Genomic DNA, 22,070 nt, shown 5'->3' with positions numbered 1-22,070 from the left:
CCAAAGGGATGTGACATGGGATAAGTCATTGCAAAGGACAGCCAAGCTCTAAAAATTGCCATCCAAGTGCATGGTACACCCGGACCCATAAATGGTACTCTCATAACAACTTTAACAAGGTGCCGAAAAAGCAAATAGTATAACTATTTTCTGCTTATTTTATAAAAGTAAGATAGGCATCTATATGTCTTTATATGAAAAAGCCATCAAAACAAGTACATAAGGACATAAGCTATCCATCAAGCCCAGTATCCTGTTTCCAACAGCAGCCAATCCAGGTGACAAGTACCTGGCAGGACCCCAAAAGAGTAAAACAGATTTTATGCTGCTTATCTCAGGAATAAACAGTGGATTTTCCCCAAGTTCTCCTTAATAAATATGTGCATGCATTCTTATATTCTTCTCTTACGATTGCAGTCTATTGGTATTTCTGGCACTTTCTTACATTGGTTTCAAAATTACTTTTTCAATCGCACATGTCAAGATGCCCATCATCACATTCAATCTGGCACTTTTCCAATTGTATCTGGTGTCCCTCAGGTTTCCATTCTTGCTCCAGTCTTGTTCAATATTTTCCTTGCACCTCTCCTCACTCTCATTTAATCAAATCACTGTCTTCCTTTTTGCTATGCAGATGATATCCAGATTCTCTATTGTGTACACCCATCATAAGCTGATCTGGCTGATATTAACCTTTGTCTTCAGAAAGTCTCTTCCTGGCTTCAAGATCACTGTTTATTTTTGAATTCCCATAAATGTGAGGCTGTTCATTTTCCCAACCCGTATTCTCCTGTCCCATCTAATTCTTACACTACTGTAAACCTTTTGATCATGTAACCCCCCTGCTCTGTCTTGAACACTGGCTACCTCTTTCAGCCCACATTCAGTTTAAAGTTTTAACACTTGTTTTCAAGTCTCACCTCCCTTCAGCTCCAGATTACCTATCCTGTGTGCTTATCCCTTACACTCCACGCTCACTTTATTCTGCAACTGTTAGTCTCCTTCAACTCCTACCCCTCCCCCCTCCAGTCATTCATCTTGACTCTACCTATGCCTCTGTCACTAGCTATGCTGGTCCCAGAATATGGAACATGCTGCCTGCTCACCTCCGATCTGAACCCTCCTACATTTAGTTTAAAGCAGCCTTGAAAACCCATCTTTTCAACCTTGTGTACCTTGTCCATTTCTAATTTTTCTCTCTTTCTACCAGCCTATTTTTGTTTTTATGTAAACCGCTTAGAAGCCAGTCCTTGGCATATGCGGTATATCAAGCTCATGTAAATAAAAATAAATATAGGTATGCAATAACATTGCAGCTCTGCTCTAACCGTGCTGCTAGATTCACTTATGTGCAACGTGTAGAAATATGCATGTTATCAGCATGCAGTTTTAGAAAAGCTTTGTTTCCATGTTTAAAACAGGCTTAGCAGATAGAAAAGCCTTTCCAAAATAATCTCTACCGTGTCCCCAACACCCTACTGCACATTGGGTCATGACCGACTTTCAGGGAAGTATATCATTCCTAGAGTGACCAATACTGACTTCAATATCATCCTTATTCTTTGGAAATCTCTTAGCCACTTACTAGCCAAGCCCAGACCTTTTGCTCCTGAGATTAAGGATCAGAGCCTAAGATGGCATGACAGCCAGCATGGCATTGAATCTTTGTGCCAAGTCAGTCTCTTTAATAGATTAGAGCACTCACCTGACAGACAGAGGTTTCAGGATCACAGAACCTGCTATGTCTATGACACTGACATGGAACACAGGTACCCAGGGATGGACCAGGTCTCCTTACAGGGGTTACAACAGGTGAACGATAGAATCCATGAGAACAAGCCTGCAAAAATGAAGTGGAAATCACTTTTTTCATATTGTTGGCTCAGGTCTACTGCCTTCAAGTTCTGTCACAGTTCTTCTAAGATTTGCAAATATATAGTCAGCACTTTTAGAAAAAACAAAACCTTACCTAGTAGAAACTGTTTCATCAATATATTGTGTCTTAAGGGCATCATGTTAGTTTTGGACACAGTTGCTGGCAATCTAACCTTTCTTCTGCAAGTGTGATTACCACTGTGTTCTAGAGACCTATAGCATGGCCTTCAGGATACAAGCATGGAAAACAGTCAAGGAGTTCTGTTTTAAAAAGCATCAATATGCAATTTTGAAGAATCCCTTTTTGTGTCCACAAATGAATACCTATGTAAAGTTAAATAAGATGATTATTTAAGACTTTCTACCCTGCCTCCCAGGTGTTCTATCAAGGCGGCTTACATTCTAATTAAAAAAGGAAAGAGCATTGTGCTTGGCATGTTAGATAATGAGGGAAAGGGGATAGAACTACAATAAAGACAGGAAAAGTGGGATGGGTACACACAAAGGGTATGTGCTGGTTGTTAATAAATGAATATGGTTGTCTGTCAGCAAAAGGCATCAGAGAAGAGGAATGTCTTGAGATCAGTTTGCATATGAAGTTTCTGGGGTAGTAGATTCCATAGTTGGGAGCCTGCACAGAAAATATAGAGTCCCTTGTATGCTCATGTATTATGTCTTTACAAGTGGGCACAATCAGGCAATTAAGATGAACAGATCTAAGAGGTCGGGACAGATGATAGGGGTTTATGTGACGAGAAAGATACACTGGTTCCCCTGTAGTTAGTATTTTGAAAACTAAGAGAAGAAGTTGACAGGTTATTCCGTGAGTAAGAGGTAACCAGTGAGCTGTTTTTAAATGTTGTGTAATATGTTCACATTTTTCTGTTTTGTTAATAAGACAACGTAAGGAATTGATTCACTCAAATTCGTAACCTAGGAAACCTTAGGATACAAAATTCTATAGGCTTGGTTGAATAAAATTAACCGGACCACATATCAGAAAGGATGATGCAGAGGCATTGCAGTTCAGGGGCAGGCTGACTATTTGGGCAAATGGGCAGTGTCTGAGGGCCCAGAAGCTCTAGGAGGCCCAAAGGCTCTGCCGAGATGCCCAGCGCACTGCTGGTGATCTAGTGGCCTCAGTGGGAGGGGGGTGGGGAACATGTTCTTTCCTGCCCAGACCGCTGGGCTGCTGCTATTCCTCCCTGCCTGGCAACACTGTATTTTAAAAATGAGACTGTCAAGACACGAGAGTCTTGGCCGCCATTTTGAAAATACGGCGGTGCCGGCAGGTGGGGGAATAGTGGCAGCACAGTGATCAGGAAAGAACATGCCCCCCTGGAGAGGCCACCAGACCACCAATATCCCTCAGGTAGGACCAGGCCAGTGGGGGCGGCACCTGCGGCAGCAGGGGGGTGTTGGGCAGCGGCCGGGCGGGTGGCCCAGACCCCCCTCAGTCCGCCTCTGCTGCACTTTTCAGAAACGTGAAAAACATGCTCCTTATATAGGATGTTCAACTGACCCCTGCTCAGAACTACATAATACATACTGGACAAAATTCTTTATACGGTGCTGAAAAATCAGCACCAATAAAAATGAGCACTAAGCGCTATTCTATAAACAGCTCTCCGAGTTGGGAGCCATTTATAGAATAGCACCTAGCACTGGGATCCAAGAATTTGCACCCGCTGAAACCTGCTGTAAATCCCCACACCTAATTTTGGCACAGATCTGGCGTTTTTCTGTAGCACAGCATGCAAATCCCAGGAACGTCCATGACCTGCCCATAGCCACACTCCATTTTTGGATGTGTGCACAAACATTTATGTGCACATCTTTATAGAATAACAGATAGCAAAATGTGTGCATAAATTCTAATTGTTGCAAATTAGTACCGATAATTGATTATTGTCACCAAATTATTGGTGATGATTGGTTTATTACTCAATTAAACTGTGCATGCAAATTTTCATGCACAATTTTGTGCGCCATATATAGAATCCAGGGGTTTGAAGGTAATCTCTAAATTTAGATGAATTAGTGTCTGAAAAGGGACAGCATCAAAATTTGTATATAGCTTTCAGATCGATATTCAGTGGGAGTTAACTGGGCAGGAGCAGCCCCTCCCTGGTTAACTCCTACTCACCGGGTCCACTACAGATGTTCCGTGGCACTTAACCAGAAATTGCTGATGAATATCTGCACAGACTGTCCTGGCACTAGCTGGTTAGTGTCAGGATGATCCGGGTGGTCCAGGGACAGAGCACTTGTGGAGCCAAAAGTGATCCAGGTCCTGCTGATACAGTGTTGCTGCTCGGATAACATAAGTAACAGTGTTAATCTGCCCAGCCAGCTATCTAGGTGCTGGCACTGAATACCAGCTGTGCCCAGATCATCTCTGGTGCCTGCTAATGACTCATATATTTAGGGTCGGATAGCAGAATATGGCCCAGTGCTGAATGTCAGGCTCAAAATCAAAAAACGCTGACCGCCATGAGCTGAATATTTACCGTGTAATTCATTGCAGGTGTTTGGAAAGAAACTCACCAAAGGTAGTGTACAGCATATTAACTAACAATACATTTACAAGAATGCCACTCTCTGCCCCCAGACACCCTTCAAAAAATGATAAACATTTTTTAGCATGCACACATTAATATTAACTTCTCCACAGCATCCGATATTAGTTCTTTGATGTTATCTTGCAACTCAGAGGTAGGATCCGATGGTAATTTTCTGTATGTTGTTTCATCTTGAAGTTTGCTCCAACCTTCATGTAAATATTTCTGTTTATCCCATATTGTTATAGTGCCTCCTTTATCTGCTCTTACTATCAATACTTCCAATTGATTCTGTAAAGACATGAGTGCTGCTCGCAAATTTCTCGACAGATTTTGTGTCGTAAATTTCAATCTGTGTTGATGTTCCAATTGCTCTAGGTCATGCAATATACATTTCTGAAATGCAAGGATGGATGGGTCTACATTTTCAAAGGGCATCCATGTGGATCTTGGCTGAACTATAGAGATATCCGGATGCACTGGATGATCTAATAAGAATTTTTTCAGATGCAATTTCCTGAAGAATTTAAATAAACCTAACCATGTGGCAAAAGGGTCATAATAAGTAGTGGGTACAAAATCCAAACCTAGATGCAAAAGTTGATTTTGTGTCGATGTTAAAGTGTACTTAGAGATGTTAATTATTACTGATTCAGATTCGAGCGAGCTCTGGTTTGATAGTAGCGTCCCGATGTCGATGGGTCATTGTAGTGATCCTGTGGTTGAAATCTTACTTGTCAAGACTTTCTCCCTCGATTGTATGGTCGTCGATTGTCTAAGAAAGACTGAGGTCTCTGTGGGGCGGTACCACTTGGTACAGGTCTTCTTATATCTTCCCCACTCGAGTCACTATCACTCAGAGGGCCGCTGAATATCGTATCAGGCGTAGGTTTCAAAAGTTTCTCTTTTTGCATCCAATAGTATACCTGGTTATTGGCATAGTCTTTTTTGTCCCTTTTAAACTTTTTAATCTTAAATTGCCGGATCGATTCACGAGCGGTTTTCAATTTACTTGCTAGATCCTGTTGGAATTTAGAGTAGTCATTTGGGGGAGTATTCTGTTGGACGCCCATCTCAGAAATGACCAAATCCAAGCCCTTTGGTCGTGGGAGGAGCCAGCATTCGTAGTGCACTGGTCCCCCTGACATGCCAGGACACCAACTGGGCACTCTAGGGGGCACTGCAGTGGACTTCATAGATTGCTCCCAGGTGCATAGCTCCCTTACCTTCGGTGCTGAGCCCCCCAAAACCCACTACCCACAACTGTACAACACTACCATAGCCCTAAAGGGTGACAGGGGGCACCTACATGTGGGTACAGTGGATTTGTGGTGGGTTTTGAAGGGCTCACAATTAACACCACAAGTGTAACAGGTAGGGGGGATGGACCTGGATCCGCCTGCCTGAAGTGCACTGCACCCACTAAAACTGCTCCAGGGACCTGCATACTGCTGTCAGGGAGCTGGGTATGACATTTGAGGCTGGCAAAAAATATTTTTAAAGGTTTTTTTTAGGGTGGGAGGGGGTTAGTGACCACTGTGGGAGTAACGGGAGGTCATCCCCAATTCCCTCTGGTGGTCATCTGGTCAGTTTGGGCACCTTTTTGAGGCTTGGTCGCAAGAATAAATAGACCAAGTAAAGTCAGCCAAGTGCTCGTCAGGGATGCCCTTCTTTTTTCCATTATCGGCCGAGGATGCCCATGTGTTAAGCACACCCCAGTCCCACCTTCGCTATGCTTCCAACACGCCCCCGTGAACTTTGGTCGTCCCCGCGACAGAAAGCAGTTGAGGGTGCCCAAAATTGGCTTTCGATTATGCCGATTTGGGCGACCCTGAGAGAAAGACGCCCATCTCCCGATTTGTGTCGAAAGGTGGGCGCCCTTCTCTTTCGAAAATAAGCCTGCAAATTTCCACATGTAAACATGCTTCACCTGAGACAAATGCTTCATAAAATGGGAGCACAGCACAGGATGACGAGGACCCTGACTTCCCAACAATGTGTTCTTCAAGGTTAACAAGGTTGTATCTGCCACATCCTCTCTGATGAATGCAGTACCAGCATCCAGTGAAAAAATAATTTAAAAAAAACCCCCACACACACACATTAATGGCTACTTTACTTATATCTGCATAACTTACAGGATATGAATGAAAAGAAATGAAGATGAATAATATTCTGGGACTATCAGGTCCAAAAATACTATTTATCTTTCCCTTAGCCATTTTTTCAATTGACAATGTAATCTCTGCACAAAACCAGTGGCAAAGGCAGAGCTGACATATACAAAAATGAGTCTTCTATCTTCATTTTGGACTTATTATACAAATTTATCAAAGTGTCCAGAGTGCTTACCAGACTATTTCTACTGCAGGATAATAAGGTACGGCTGCTTCAGTGGCTCAGACATGTAGAAGAATGCCTATGTGTACAAATTGTTTCCTCCAAGCTTGCATCTACTTTCCAAACTCAGATAATGTTGTAAATGTCAGTCGTAGGCAGCACATGAGTCTTCGTTTTGGGAAATCTATTCACAGCTATCTAGAAAGGAGGTCCTAGGACTGGGGTACTTGCAGAATAGTAGATTGGGTACTCAATGTAGCCCCTCTCATCAGCTGCTGAAGAGAGGAAGGAGATGAACTCTTCTCACCTGGCCTCAAGCCTAGATTGAGAGGACAAGAAGGTGCCTATTTTATAAAGCTACATACAATAGATACCTATATGTGCCTTTATAAAATACCAGCACAAATCCTGCAGAAATTGTGACTAAATTGAAGCTGTGGACATCTATAGCTACTTGGAAGAAGGTGTAAATATTCACATATAAGGTATGGGTGAACAGCCATATTTTATACAGTATGGGGTAGATTCAAGAAAGAGCATCACAATGTAGGTGCCAGGATAAGGTGTGCCAACTGTTAATTCTATAATGGCAGATCTGCTCAGAATCGCTATTCTAGAACAATGTTTCCCAAGTCCGGTCCTGGAGTACCCCCTTGCCAGTCAGGTTTTCATGATATCCACAATGAATATGCATGAACTTGATTTGCATACACTGCCTCCATTATATGCAAAATCTCTTTCATGCATATTCATTGTGGATATCCTGAAAACCTGACTGGCAAAGGGTACTGCAGGACTGGACTTGGGAAACAATGTTCTAGAATACTAGTTTAAGTCTGCAATTTTCCACCCAGCTTTAGGTGCAAGCACCTATGCAATGTCAAAAGCTGGTGTAAGTGCTCATGCCTGACTGCTGGCAAATGAGAGGCATAACTCCTAGCATTCTATAAACTGCGCACTTAACTCCTAGACACGTCCCTGACCCACCCATGCGCCTCCCATGTCCACACCCCTAGAAATTGTGCACAATAGAATTTGTCCACACTTTCTAGAATTGTGTGTGCAACTGCTAATCAGTGCCAATTAGTGCTAGTTAAAATGAATTAAAGTCAATAGTTGGCTGTTAACGCTTGGTTGTTAATGCTAATTAACAGCTGATTATTATGTTAAGCTGTGTACATAACTGACCTTATTCTACAAATTGTACATGCAAATTTACATGCTAATGTTATATTTGGGCAGGCAAATTTATAGAATTAGGGGGTAAGCATGTAAAACCTGTCTTCACCCATACTGTCCCACAATACACCCACTCCTGATCTGTATAAAAGTACACTCATTCTGGTCATCACACATAATTTCACATGTGGAATAATTTTAGAAGAAGAATTGGGCGTTTACCCAGTACTGAAGAATTTTAAAGTGGTACTGAGGTCAGCACTTATGCTCTGGCTGTCTTTAATACGACTTTATGGGAAGGTGCACAGTGTAATTTCATAAGAAGCATTTTACATTTGAGAACGCCTTTATAAAAATGCTCTCTCTCAGACTGCGAGTGCCAGGCACACATTTTCAAACTTTCAAGATGAGTACATAAAATGAAGCTTATGTGATCCCAGCAGGCTTAGGGGTCCTTTTACTAAGGTGCACTGAAAAATGGCCTGCGGTAGTGTAGGTGCATGTTTTGGGCGCATGTAGATTCAGTTTTCAGCATGCCTTTTTAAAATTTTTGCCGAACATAGATGTGCTGCAAAATAAAAATTGACGCGTGTCCATTTTGGTTCTGAGATCTTACTGCCAGCTATTGACTTACCAGTAAAGTCTCACACGTTAACCGGGCGGTAATGACCTACTTGCATCAAATGCCATTTGGCATGTGTGGTGGGCGTGCGCCAGAAAATAAAAATTATTGTTCGGATGCGTGCCAAAAATGAAATTACCACAAGCGCAATGCGGTAGCCGGGCGGTAATTCTAAATTGGCGCACATTGGGCATGCGTAGATGCTGAAGCGGCTTAGTAAAAGGGCCCCTTAGCCAGTCATCAGATGCAAACCAAGTAGAAAAGTTCTGCAGCCAACCTTGCCTCAGTCTCTTCTGTAGCTGGCAAGGTGACCTTTGAGAGACAGCCTAGCTTCCTCTTCAGCAGCCATTGGAATGGGTTCTGTCAACTGCCTGGTGTAACCCCTGTGTCACTGTCTCTGTGAACCTATTCTGGGAAGGCTTGGACTCCCCAAGATTCTTACACACATCATTCTGCTGGTTCAATATGGTGCTGCAATAGTCTTGTACTATCACTAGGACTCAAACTGCTTGATACTTATTTTTGAAGTGTTTAAAGAGGGGATTGATATTGATTTCTGAGTTGTTCATGGGGTGGGCTGTAGATAACCATGTTGGAGGGTTTCAGGGAGGGTGAAGGGAAGGGGCATGCTTCAGTCTGTACTTCTGCCCCTTCAAGTCAGCACTTTTGTGTGCCTTGGGGCAAGTATAAAGGCCAATGTACAAATGATTTACTACTACTACTACTCATTTCTAAAGCGCTAGTCATAGATATTCAGCCCACCCAAACTATGCCTCATTAAAATCTGTACATAGAGAGGAGAATCTACCTGGTAGTGTTTTGTTGGAGGTCCGCATATCCGCCTTTTCCATCAGGCGGTTAGCAAGGAGAGTTTTGGTGAATTACTGGTGTCTCTTTCCATCAGGCACTGGGCTGGATACCTCGTGGCATCATCTAGGGCTTTGCTCCTCCTTGTTATTTGAGGCAAGTGCCTTTTGGGAACATCAGAGGAGAAGCTACCTGGTGATGTTTTGTTGGAGGTCCACATATCCACCTCTTCCATCAGGCAGTTAGCGAGGAGACTTTTGGTGGATTACCGGTGCCTCTTTCCATCAAACAACAGACTGGACACCTCATGACATCATTTAGGACTTTGCTCTTCCTTGCTATTTGAGGCTGGCACCTTTGTGGTGTACAGCCACAGGGCATGGCCAAAGGGACATGGCCAAAGAGGCAAGCCCTGCCCCTTGGAGCACCGAGAAGCTCTGAGGATAGAATTATATATTAATTTATATTTGTATTGCTTGGCTCATCATGAGGAAATGCATGGCTAAAGCTAAAGTCTCCATGCCAAATGTTGCAGGACAAATGGATAAATATCTGATATCATCAGACTTTCCAGTTGCTTCACAACGCAGATACTATTCCCAACAGAAATACTCTTGAGTTCTCCAGAACACACTCCACACCTTTCTCCTGTTTTTCGGGTAGCAGAGGAATCCCAAGTGTTTTCTCTTCACCTGGTTGGCAGCCAAAAGACACTACAACAATTTCTCAAGGTGTTTCCTTTTCTAAATTACCTGCTTTGATTTAGATCACAGAAATTCAAACATTGCCTTCTATACCAAGAGGTGCCCAGGAAATTACCTTAAAAATAATTGGAATTTAAATTCTCGAATGGAAGGGATGCTTAAGTATTTCTCAGACTGTGACCTTTTCTAGAGAAGTAGTGGACAAACTTGTAAATGCAGACTTAAGAATTGGGCAATAGATTATAATGTTTTTCCTTTGGTATTGGTGTGCTTCTCTCTAGATGTGGGCTCGATGGTTGATTATGGAAGTTTGTTTGTTATTACATCTTAATTTATAAATGACCTAGAGATGGGAGCAACTAGTGAGGTAATTAAATTTGCTGATGACACAAAGTTATTCAAAGTCATTAAATCGCGGGAGGATTGTGAAAAATTACAAGAGGACCTTACGAGACTGGGAGACTGGGCGTCTAAATGGCAGATGACGTTTAATGTGAGCAAGTGCAAAGTGATGCATGTGGGAAAGAGGAACCCGAATTATAGCTACATCATGCAAGGTTCCACGTTAGGAGTCATGGACCAAGAAAGGGATCTAGGTGTCGTCGTTGATGATACGTTAAAACCTTCTGCTCAATGTGCTGCTGTGGCTAACAAAGCAAATAGAATGTTAGGTATTATTAGGAAAGGAATGGAAAACAAAAATGAGGGTGTATCGCTCCATGGTGCGACCGCACCTTGAATATTGTGTTCAATTCTGGTCGCCGTATCTCAAAAAAGATATAGTGGAATTAGAAAAGGTGCAGAAAAGGGCGACGAAAATGATAAAGGGGATGGGACGACTTCCCAATGAAGAAAGGCTAAAGCCGCTAGGACTCTTCAGCTTGGAGAAAAGGCGGCTGATGGGAGATATGATAGAGGTCTATAAAATAATGAGTGGAGTTGAACGGGTAGATGTGAAGTGTCTGTTTATGCTTTCCAAAAATACTAGGACTAGGGGGCATGCGATGAAGCTACAATGTAGTAAATTTAAAACGAATCAGAGAAAACTTTCTTCACTCAATGTGTAATTAAACTCTGGAATTCGTTGCCAGAGAATGTGGTAAAGGCGGTTAGCCTAGCGGAGTTTTAAAAAGGTTTGGACGGCTTCCTAAAGGAAAAGTCCATAGACCGTTATTAAATGGACTTGGGGAAAATCCACTATTTCTGGGATAAGCAGTATAAAATGTTTTGTACATTTTTGGGATCTTGCCAGGTATTTGTGATCTGGATTGGCCACTGTTGGAAACAGGATGCTGGGCTTGATGGACCTTTGGTCTTTCCCAGTATGGCAATACTTATGTACTTATGTACTTATGAGTAATGAATATGCTAATGTTGAATCTTTTTCTGTTGATGGAAAAGTTTGAAAACTTATAAATAAAAGTAAAAATAAAAAATCTATACATGGTGTGAATCTCTGTGTGTAAATACAGTTTTTCTAAAATTGGTATTTACATGTGTAAAAGCTGTGTTACCTATGGAGATGTTTCTAAAAAAAGGGCCAGCATCTTCAAAATATCCAGCCTAATGGTTAAAAAAGCAGGCTGAGAATCAAAGAAACCTGGTTATATCCCACTGCAGCTCCTTAGGCAACTCACTTAACTTTCCACTGCATCAAGTACAAACTTAGATTGTGAGCCCTTCAGGGACAGGGAAATACCTAGTGTAACTTAATTTGAACTAAATCCAAAATCCTTCATCCCCCCCCCCCCCTTTCTTTACCTCCAACATTTACTCCTACTAACCACTTCCCATTTAGCAATATATTTTAATGGTAGCTCACATGAATAGACAGTCAATACATTTCTTCCCTAATAAGTATAACCTCCTCCTCCCACCACAAATACACATGCTCCTCATTGTAGCTTTCTCTCTCTTTTTCTCTACTCCCCTTTCTGTCCAGATTTAGTTCTTGAATCCCCCCTTCCTACCTACTCTACCCCATCCATTTACCCCTCTTTCCTCTCTTCCCTTTACCCACTCTCCCCACTATCACTCCACTCGTAAGCCATACTGCTCCAGTTGAAAGTTAAGAACATAAGAAAAGCCATGTTGAGTTAAACTATGGTCCATTGGGCTCAGCATCGGCTTTTTTTGAATATCGGTGCCCAAACAAGCAGAATGCAGGAACACAAAGGCACATCCTTGCATGAAATATTACTTTACAAGAACATGCATAGAATAGCCTGCCTTGAAAGGTGGTGGACACAGAAACTGGGACAGAATTACCGGGTGAGCGCAGAAGATTCCTGGTTGTGAAGAAGTAAGTGGCATATCATATCAAAAATCAAATGAAGTTAGATGGGCCTCATCTGCCATCAGGTTCTATGTTCATCTACGTTCATCAGGGGAGATGACTTTTAGCTACTGCCAACTGTGATATGAAAAACCAGTTCACTGGTATCTAGAATGAGTTTATTTTGTAGAGGACACCAAGGTGACGACGTTTTGACCTGACTCCTGCTACAACCAATCGAAGATAGATGTGAGCAGGCAATAGAGACGGCAGGTTCAGTTTTCCTTTCTGCTAATTCACTGAATCATTCAGCATCCCCTGGATACTTTCATTCGCCTGTAATAAAATGTTTCATTTTGCCTTAAGAAAACTAGTGGCAGCAAAATACATTACTTTACACATCGTTTAAACAGGAATGATGTGATCATGTGAGAACAAATTGCACCAACCAACTGAAGTGCAAACAAAAAGAAATGACAAATTGCTTATAGTGTAGGTCGCAGACAAACAAAATAGAAAATAAGGAAAGCATAGGTTCCTATCGACAACATCGATATTTTAAATATTTAGAAGGCAATTTAATTATTTTTTTCACTAATAAAACATTGATTTATGCATGTTAAAGGCCTATTTTAAAGGGAATCTTTTACTACAATGTAGAGAGTTGCATGGGGACAGAAAGCTTACCCGTCCCCGCTGGAATCTTACCCTTTCCCACCAGTCCCCACTGGAATCTTACCCATTCCTAACTATCCCTGCAAGAATTTAACCCATCCCCACCCGTCCGCGCAAGAATTTAACCTGTCCCCACTCAGTCCCATAAAAGTTTAATGGTACATTAAAAAAAAATTCCAGTCAGCTCTCTCAGTCACTCTCTGAGTTTGAGCCGCAGCACTGCAGGCAAGGAAGGGAAGTTGGAACACTCTGGTGCGCACATGTAAGACTTGTCTCTGATTCACTGGCACTGTGTGCTGTGAGGTCGCCACATGCATGCGCCAGTAGGTCAGGTGACATCCGATGCCTGTGCTTGTGTCAGAACTGAGGTCTGCGCATCAGCCCGGGATCAGAGAGGATTAACGGTAACATAGTAAGTGATGGCAGATAAAAACCCTGAACGGTCCATCCAGTCTGCTCAAAAATCATACTCATTATCAATTCATAATTAAATCAACAAAGAACATGATATTATATACTTGATTATGGTTTTCCTTAGGCATTTCTGGGACATACACCATAGAAGTCCGCCAGACCGTATCCTTATGTTCCAACTGCTAGAGTTGCCCTCGAAGCCCACTCCAGCCTATTTGTCTTCTCATTTATGGGACACAGACCGTAAAAGTCTGTCCAGCAGTGTCCTTATGTTCTAGCCACTAAAGTTGTTGTCTAATCCTTTTCTAGCCTATCCTAAACCAGATTGCCATATATGAGACAAAGACCATATAAGTCTGCTCGGTATCGGCCTTAGTTCATCACAGCTAGAGTCGCCATCTAAGCGCCACTCGACACATCCAAACATGCAGCCATTTAAGTTTAGGTTTTTTATAACTTCCATTTTCTAATTAGAGATCCTCTGTGTTCATCCCATGCCTTTTGAATTCCATTACCATTTGTGTCTCTACCACTTCCTTAATGGAGACTTTCCACATCTGTGCTGTTAAAGGAAGGAGGAGGAGGAGGAGGAGGAGGAGACAGAACTCAAAGAACTTGGTACTCGGTAGGTGAGAGACTGGTGTAAATGCAGCATACACTTCCATGGGAACACTGCAGGAACTGCTTCCGTACCCACACGAACCCCATTTCCGTGCAAGTCTCTATTACATTGCCCTTGAATCTGAACTTAACACTGAGATTTTACTCTGTGCTAAGCCCTGATTTAATTCAGCACTTTTTGTGGGATTGTTTAATACATTTCATTGCAGGTCGTGCGCTAGTGTTATCATTAGCATACGATACCTTCATAGAGTTAAACACAGGAGTACTTACTGCCTCCTACTTAGGGCGCACTAAATGCTCCCATATTAACTCTGCATTAGTCAGTTAGCAGGCATTAAATATAAAGTGCTAGCTAGTTTATTTATTTATTTTGACATTTATACTCCACATTATACCGAACATACCCGAGTTCAATGTGGCTAACAGTAAATAAACAACAGACAAGGTTTACAAAGCCATAAACAAAATATGAAATATAGACCATTGATGGCCAGTTGCAATCTAAGATACTCCATCAATGGATAAAAACTTCTCAAAGAGGAGAGTTTTCAGGCTTTTGCGAAATACCAAATAAGGCTAACTTTGATTGCCATTGGAAGTGAATTCCACCACTTAGCAGAATGAACTGACTTATAACGCACTTTCTTGCAATCTGGAAGATGACGTCTAAGGTAGTCCTTAGAACCAGAGGTTATCAGGTACATGCCCACTCTCTGCCCGTGACATGCCCCTCCCCCCAAAATATATTTTTAAATCAATAATGCACAGGTTAACACTAAAAAAAAAGCCAGGCAAAATACCGCAAAATGCTTTAACGCATTTGTGTGGTACCCTAACCATGCATTAAGGGCTCAATGCCCTTTGGTAAAAGAGTCCCCAGATTAGGTCATACCTAAAAGTACACATGGTGCGCATAGGCATGTTTTTGTACAGAAAGCCTGCTCAGCGGAAGAATTTGGGTGGAGCATGGTCAAGAGTCATGATTTACACTTGTTATTTTTTTAAATAAGTGCACATGTGTGTTCTTTACACATTAACGATTATGCCTGCTCCCGAGCAGGAATAAATATCACCACACACAATTCAGACACTATTTCTGCAGGATTGGGCTAGTATTTCATAAAGACACAAGGGCCTATGCTTCTTTATAAAATAGAAAACTTCCTGCGCTATTAACCTAGAACCCTGCCATAAAATTAATCTGTCCAGCATCTAGAACAGAAGTTTACAGGCTCAGTATGTTACCAGTTGTCTGAGTTATATGTGCGAAACAGTAGGCACAGAGAAATCCTGGCAACTACTGTTAAGGGATATTATGCAGAACAAGAGAGAAGGTGGAGCAAGGGTCAAATTGGAACTTTTTCATAGATGGGAAGTAGTAGAACTATAGGTCATGATTTGAGGTTGCAGGGAAGGAGACTTAGGAGCAATGACAGAAAATAGTTTTTGACAGAAAGGGTGGTGGATGCCTGGGATGCTTCCTTGTGGGAGGTTGTAAAGGCAAAAATGGTGAAAGAATTCACGAATGCACGAGATAAACACTATATAGAAAAAGGTTGGAATCCAATTAAAGCAAAACTCATAACTGGAGTGAGCTTTGACGGCAGCTTCAGAGGTTGGGAAAGTAAGACCAATGCCAGGCAGACTTCTCTGATCTGGATCTCCTATATGGCAAAAACAGATCAAGATCAAAGCTGGACTGGTATTCAATGGCAACTCCAGTAGTTGGGCCAGGCAAACTTCTATGGTCTGTGCCCCAAAATTGGCAGTGAGAGATAGATTAGGTATACCAGTGTTTAATCCCAAGGAAGTGGAACCTGTGCAAATTCAACTCTGGCCACCTTGTTGGACAAACTGGATGGACTGTGCAGGTCTTTATCTGATGACATTTACTATGTTGCTGTGTACTTCATAAAATATGCACAAATACATTAATTCTTGCTGACACATTAATGTGTACAATTATACTTGTCTTAAAGTAAAAGTAAATATGTTTATCTCCATTCCCAGGGCTAATTTTATAGAAGCCCATAATTACAAAAGTTTACCTGTTAGTCAATTTCTTTGGCTTCAGCAATTCTGTTCCTGGTTGAAAGATTATAGATCATAAATTGAAAGCAGAGAATCTAAGGAATCAATTTGTTGAATGTGGGTAACCTAGGTGTGTGCTTAAGGAAAGAGAGCACGATATGCTCAATAGGGATGAACAGCCAAAAATGTATCATTTTGTTTTTTTTTGTTTTTCCATTTTGTTTTCCATTCTGGAACAAATTTCATCAAGAGGTCACATGCTTTACAAAGGAGTGTGCACCATGTGCCAAGAGAGAGCACTCTTAGAGCGCGCTCCTGGATCTCTATTTTAGTACTTCTAGTTGGCCTGTGGAAAGAAGTCTTGTGCTCATGGTAATTCAAAGGAAAGTAAGGAATAAAGTTAAATCATAATTTTTGATGAAGACTTGATCTAGAACGTGTACGCTTTCATTTCAAAATGCAATCAGTACAAAATGTCAGCTACTGGATGAAGTGATTACTGTACCTCACATGACAAGCCGGAATAAGCTGGAGGACATTCACATTTCTCAATCAGGTAAGCACGGGGACTCGTGGCGGACACTCTTCCTTCTTCAGCAACTTCCATGGAGATTTCGGAGATCCTGCAAACATTGAGGGAGATAAGAGAATCCTTTTACTGCTTCAGCCGCACTATCTGTTACTCAGCGGTGTAAAGAGATGTGTTGTCCGAAGAGTAGTTTCTGCTCTTTTTGATAGTATCTCAGCACACTTCATCCTTCTAGTATTTTGAACTGACAAATCACTGGTAATACAGGAGCAGTTCATCTTACTTCAAATCCTGTGTTTTCACAAGGTAAGGGTAGGCAGCCCTCATGAATTATCAAAACAAGTAAACTGCACCCCTGAACTCATGTTCACATCCTGCGACTGCTGCTCCTTCCTCATTGTCTCCATCCCTTCAGTGCTGCAGCTAACAAGGGAAATTCCAGAAATTTCTCTTGTCAGCTGCAGCAATTCCCTTGCAATCTGCTATTTAGCAGGTATAGTTTCAGTCCAAGTTTATTATGAAATCTAAAAAGCTTGTTTACTTACAACTTGATCCTCCCCACCCCCCCACCAAAAAAAATACAAGTAACCCCTTAGGGCTGGGCTTCTCTTTCTCCCCTTACCAACCACTTCCCTCTACCCAGTAAGTAGGGAGGGGTTGCTCTATAGTTTAGTAATCCCCAATATAAATTATATGCTATTAAACCCAAATACTTCTCTTTCACCCCTCCCCCCTACTTACTTACTTACTGTGGACAGGTGTAGAATGAGTAGAAGTAAACTGATTTTTTACTCATTCCAAAAGTACAAAGACTAAGGGACACTCGAGGAAGTTACATGGAAATACTTCTAAAACAAATAGGAGGAAATATTTTTTCACTCAATGAATAGTTAAACTCTGGAACTCTGTGCCAGAAGATGTGGTAACAGCGGTTAGCGTATCTGGGTTTAAAAAAGGTTTGGGCAAATTCCTGGAGGAAAAGTCCATAGTCTGCTATTGTGGCAGACATGGGGAAGCAACTGCTTGCCCTGGGATTTGCAGTATGAAGTGTTACCGTGATTTGGGTTTCTGCCAGATATTTGTGAACTGGCTTGGTCACTGGAGAACAGGATACTGTGCTAGATGGACCATTGTTCTGACCTAGTATGGCTACTCTTATGTTGTTATGTTCTTATGTTACGCTTCATTTTGGAAAGGTGAACAATTAAATGTAATATCTAATCCAAATGTGTGGGCACTGCTGACAAGAGCCAGAAGGAACATTTCACTAAGCCTAGGATTGTGAGTCCGCATATGCTCAGAGTACCTGCAGCAAGAGGAAGCCTCCTCCTGCCTTCTTCCACGACATTTACATTTCAAAACAGAAAACCTGCAGAAGGAGGGGGCGGGGCTTCCATGAGGACTTTGAGCACATTGGCTCACAACTGGACACAGTGCAATGTTCCGCCCAGCTCTCTTCAGCAACATCTCTGCATTTACCTCTCACCTTGACTACTGCAACCTATTCCTTACTGGCCTCCCACTTAGCCATCTATCCCCCCTTCAATCTGTTCAGAACTCTGCTGCACATCTTATATTCCGCCTGAACCGATATACTCATATCACCTCTCTTCTCAGGTCACTTCACTGGCTTCCAATCAGATACCGCGTACAGTTCAAGCTTCTCCTTCTTACCTACAAATGCACTCAGTCTGCAGCCCCTCATTACCTCTCTACCCTCATTTCCCCTTACGTTCCCGCCCATAACCTCCGCTCACAGGACAAATCCCTCCTCTCAGTACCCTTCTCCACCACCGCCAACTCCAGGCTCCGCTCATTCTGCCTCGCCTCACCCTATGCTTGTAATAAACTTCCTGAGTCCTTACGCCAAGCCCCCTCCCTACCCATCTTCAAATCCTTGCTCAAAGCCCACCTCTTCAATGTTGCTTTTGGCACCTAACCTTTATACTTTTCAGGAAATCTAGACTGCCCCTATTTGACTGACTGTACATTTGTCCTTTAGATTGTAAGCTCCTTTGAGCAGGGACTGTCCTGCTATGTTAAATTGTACAGCGCTGCGTAACCCTAGTAGCGCTTTAGAAATGTCAAGTAGTAGTAGTAGTAGTAGAAGTATTTCACACAAACTGAGCAGGCAGCACCTTGGCACTCTCTTTCACACCAAACCCGGCACTTCCTCTGCAAACACTTGTCCCCAGAAGCACAACCCTTTAAAAATGGAGTGCTGTGCTGTGCTATGCAGCCACTTCTGCCACATCCATACTGTGATCCTGAATGTGGTACATGACCGCTACTCCCAGCCAGACAATAAACAAGGTGAATGAGGAGATACAAGGGGTAGCAGGCGTGAATAAGCTGATAAAGTAAGCAAAAAAAAAATACTTTTTTTTCTTTAAATTGCACAACCAGGAGGGAGTAGCCCCTGAGCTGCTAGAGCAGTGGGCAAAATGGTGATCGCACCTTTGCAAATGCCTCCCCTACTGCTTTCAGTGGCCACCTCCTTTCTTCACCTCCAAGACTTCCTCTCAATACCTGTCTCCCCCTCCCCCATCTAACCTTACTACCTCCCATTTCTTATCCCTAACCTAACTTGCTTGGTCTACGAGCCCCTTCCTAACTTCCCAGCCCCCTCCTCCTCTCTCCCAAGACCCCCCTTCCTGTGGCCATACTGGGTCACCACCATCCATTTGTGCTTGTGACTGCCTAAATGTCTGGGTCAATGGCCTTTCCCAAGAAAACCACTTGCAATTTGTGAGCTTGGCAGTGCTATTCCTAAGGGCTAAGGGAAGGTTTGTTGAAGAAGTCTATAAAAAAGGAAAAATGCCTTTTAAAATGTATTTTATTCTGAGCAGTATGACAATTTTCTTCTCACTGCAACAATGCTTTTATGTAGAAGTAACCAGCTAATGTGTGAACTGTGTGACAGAACTGACACACAGTATTTCACACAAATCTCAACACACCAGATATAAAGATTCATTTTTAAATCAAAGCTTTCCATCTCTGTTTTACATACAAATGCAGTGATTTTATCATTTAATAATTGGGATATCTGCTGTGTTACAGTGGTTAAATATCTGCTAGAATAATAATAATAAAACCTAGCACAAGACATATTCAGACTTATGCTGGCAAGGCTGTGGTTCCCATATTTAGTGAATGTATCTACATATTATTCTCTTCTGAGAAGCTATTAAAAACATGCATATGCATTCATTAGTCTGCATTTTGTTCATTAATACTCCTTAGCAATACTTGTATATAAAAAATTGATTTAAATGTGCATTAACGTATGAATAATGCACATGGAAAAATTATTTCTTACCTGATAATTTCCTTTACTCATAGCCCATGAATCCAGAAACTGATGGGTTATGACCATCTACCAGCAGGTGAAGATAGAGGACACAACTGAACTCTGTCATATAGGATGGTATGCATTCTGGTCAGTTAGGTGGTCTTTTACTAAAGCTTAGCTCAAGTTATCTGCAGCAGGGCCCATAGGGATAAAATGGGTCCTGCTGTAGATAACTCAAGCTAAGCTTTAGTAAAAGACCCCCTTAGTATTTCTCATGACAAAGCAGGAGGAAACGAGGCAAATAACTTCTCCTTCCCCACAGAGAAGAGCAATGACTTTCCTTTAGTCATAGCCCATGAATCCAGAAACTGATGGGTTATGACCATCTACCAGCAGATGGAGATACAGGACACAGCTGAACTCTGTCATACAGGATGGCATGCATTCTGGTCAGTTAGTATTTCTCATGACAAAGCAGAAGGAAACAAGACAAGGCACATAACTTCTTCCCCACAGAGAAAAGCAATTACTTAGAACTGTAACACAGAGGGGCATAATCGAACGGCGCCGGCCATCTATATAGCCGACGCTGGAAAAGCGGTGGCAGAACCGTATTATCGAAAAAGATAGCTGGCTTTCTTTTGTTTCGATAATACAGTTGGAGCTGGCCAAATGTCAGCATTTGGGCCGGCTTTAGAGATGGCCGGGCCCGGCGATCTCAAACCCGGCCAAATGCAAGGCATTTGGTCATGGGAGGAGCCAGCATTTGTACTGCACTGGCCCCCCTGACATGCCAGGACACCAACCGGGCACCCTAGGGGGCACTGCAGTGGACTTCAAAAATTGTTCCCAGGTGCATACCTCCCTTACCTTGGGTGCTGAGCCCCAGAAATCCTCCTCCCCAAAACCCATTCCCCATAACTCTACACCACTACCATAGCCCTTAGGGATGAAGGGGGGCACCTACATGTGGGTACAGTGGGTTTGGGGGGGTTGGAGGGCTCAACTTTTATCACCACAGGTGTAACAGGTAGGGGGGATGGGCCTGGGTCCACTTGCCTGAAGTGCACTGCACCCACTAAATACTGCTCCAGAGACCTGCAAACTGCTGTCAGGGAGCTGGGTATGACATTTCAAGCTGGCATACAGGCTGGCAAAAAAAAAAAAAATGGGGGGTGGGGGGGGGGGGGGTGGTGACCACTGGGGGAGTAAAGGGAGGTCATCCTTGATTCCCTCATGTGCTCATCTGGTCAATTAGACTTTTTTGATACTTGGTCCTAAAAATAAATGGACCAAGTGCAGCCAGCGAAATGCTTGTCTGAGCTGGCCATCTTTTTTCCATTATCGGGTGAAGCCGGCCATCTCGTAGCCACGCCCCTGCCCCATCCCCCCTTCTGTACCCTGCCTTGAAGTTTGGCCGGCTCCGCGACGGAAAGCAGTTGGCGCCGCAATTATACCGATTTGGCCGGGTTCAAGAGATGGCCGGCCATCTCCCGATTTGTGTCGGAAGATGGCCAGCAATCTCTTTCAAAAATAAGCTGGATAGAGTAATAGAAGTGTGAAATGGCAAAACTGAACAGAGAAACCAACAGTGAAATCCAGGGACACCAAAAGACAAAGCTGGGCCCAGGGCAAACAATCTTCATGGCCCCACTGCCTCTGTTCCCCTCCCCCACTTCCACTGTCACTGCTCCCCCCCCCCCCCCCCCCACCCCCCCCCCCCCCCCGGCCACAGCAAATCAGAGAGTGCTCTGCTAGCTATAGGTCCTTCTTCCTGCTATATTCTGTCTCCCATGAAGTAACTTCCTGTTTCTATATAGGCAGGTGCGTGAAGAAGAGCCTGTAGCTGGCATAGCAGTCTCTTTTGATTGTTGGTGCCGGGTCTGGGGAATCTTGCTCCCACACTCTCAGTGGCCCTGGAGAAATCAAATATATAACACACCAAGGGAGGGGTTCTGGATTCATCTGCTATCACTAAAGGAAGGAAAATTATCAGGTAAGATATAATTTTCCCTTTCCTGTTGCCAGAGCAGATGAATCCAAAAACTGATGGGATGTAGCAAACCAGTCCTTAATTTGGGTGTGAAACAAACCACAGCTGAAAGAATCAACGTACCAAACGCTATGTCTGATCTCATC

At 42.8% G+C, this 22,070-nt stretch overlaps 1 protein-coding gene across 1 annotated transcript in view; it reads right to left on the bottom strand.

Annotated features, from left to right (window-relative positions):
• The window catches only part of LAMA2 (laminin subunit alpha 2), a 1,107,608-nt gene that overhangs the window by 300,358 nt on the left and 785,180 nt on the right, over window positions 1-22,070 (bottom strand). Inside the window, exons 29-30 of the mRNA XM_030196530.1 lie at window positions 16,613-16,730; window positions 1,706-1,840 (exon numbers count right to left, since the gene is read on the bottom strand). Of these exons, the coding sequence (XP_030052390.1) occupies window positions 1,706-1,840; window positions 16,613-16,730 (253 nt within the window). The remainder of the gene's footprint in view (window positions 1-1,705; window positions 1,841-16,612; window positions 16,731-22,070) is intronic.

This window comes from Microcaecilia unicolor, chromosome 3 (genome assembly GCF_901765095.1).
Source record: "Microcaecilia unicolor chromosome 3, aMicUni1.1, whole genome shotgun sequence".
Lineage (NCBI taxonomy): Eukaryota > Metazoa > Chordata > Amphibia > Gymnophiona > Siphonopidae > Microcaecilia > Microcaecilia unicolor.
This window is presented reverse-complemented; position numbering and strand designations above follow the sequence as displayed.